General features: G+C 74.8%; 1 protein-coding gene across 1 annotated transcript in view; it reads right to left on the reverse strand.

Moving 5' to 3' along the window:
* Positions 1 to 604, reverse strand: part of PGAP2 (post-GPI attachment to proteins 2) — a 13,479-nt gene extending 12,875 nt beyond the window's left edge. Inside the window, exons 1-2 of the mRNA XM_015827795.1 lie at positions 434 to 604; positions 66 to 318 (exon numbers count right to left, since the gene is read on the reverse strand). Of these exons, the coding sequence (XP_015683281.1) occupies positions 66 to 318; positions 434 to 604 (424 nt within the window). The remainder of the gene's footprint in view (positions 1 to 65; positions 319 to 433) is intronic.

The following is a 604-nucleotide window of genomic DNA, read 5'->3' on the forward strand; positions in this document are numbered from 1 at the left end:
GGAGAAGAGGGGGGGGAGGGACAGGGAAAAGAGGAGGGGGGAGAGGGGGGGGAAAGCGAACGTACCGTGGTTCTCGGCGGAGGAGACGTAGGTGAGCAGGAGCAGCCCCAGGTTCTCCCCGAGGCCGAGGCCCAGGGTGGCGCGGCAGAGGCGCGGGTAGAGCCGGTGCGGGCTGGGGAAGGCCCGGTAGTGGCGCCAGTAGGCGGCGGCCACCAGCAGCCGCGGCGCCGACTGGAGGGCGATGCAGAGGCGCCACACGTAGCGCTCCGGCGTGGCGGCCCCGATGGCGGCGCTCAGCGACGGCAGGTAGTTGGGCACCTGGCGGGGAGGAGGGGGGGGTCAGCGCGGGGGGGATCCCCCCCCGGGGGTTCTGGGTGAGAGGGGGGTCCCCATAGCCCCCCTCCCCCTCCCCCCTCCCCCCCCCGGGACTCACGCGGCAGTGCGTGGCCGTGGCGTCGGCGAAGTGGAAGAGCAGCGCCCAGGCCACGCAGAAGAGGAAGCCGCCCAGCGGGCAGCCCACCGTCCACGCCGCCAGCGTGGTGAAGCGCACCCGCAGCAGCGCCCCGTCCCGCTCGCGCTCCGACGGCAGCGCCACCGGCAACAT

Source organism: Protobothrops mucrosquamatus, unplaced genomic scaffold (assembly GCF_001527695.2).
Source record: "Protobothrops mucrosquamatus isolate PMUCROS unplaced genomic scaffold, P.Mucros_1.0 scaffold3953, whole genome shotgun sequence".
In the NCBI taxonomy this organism is placed as follows: domain Eukaryota; kingdom Metazoa; phylum Chordata; class Lepidosauria; order Squamata; family Viperidae; genus Protobothrops; species Protobothrops mucrosquamatus.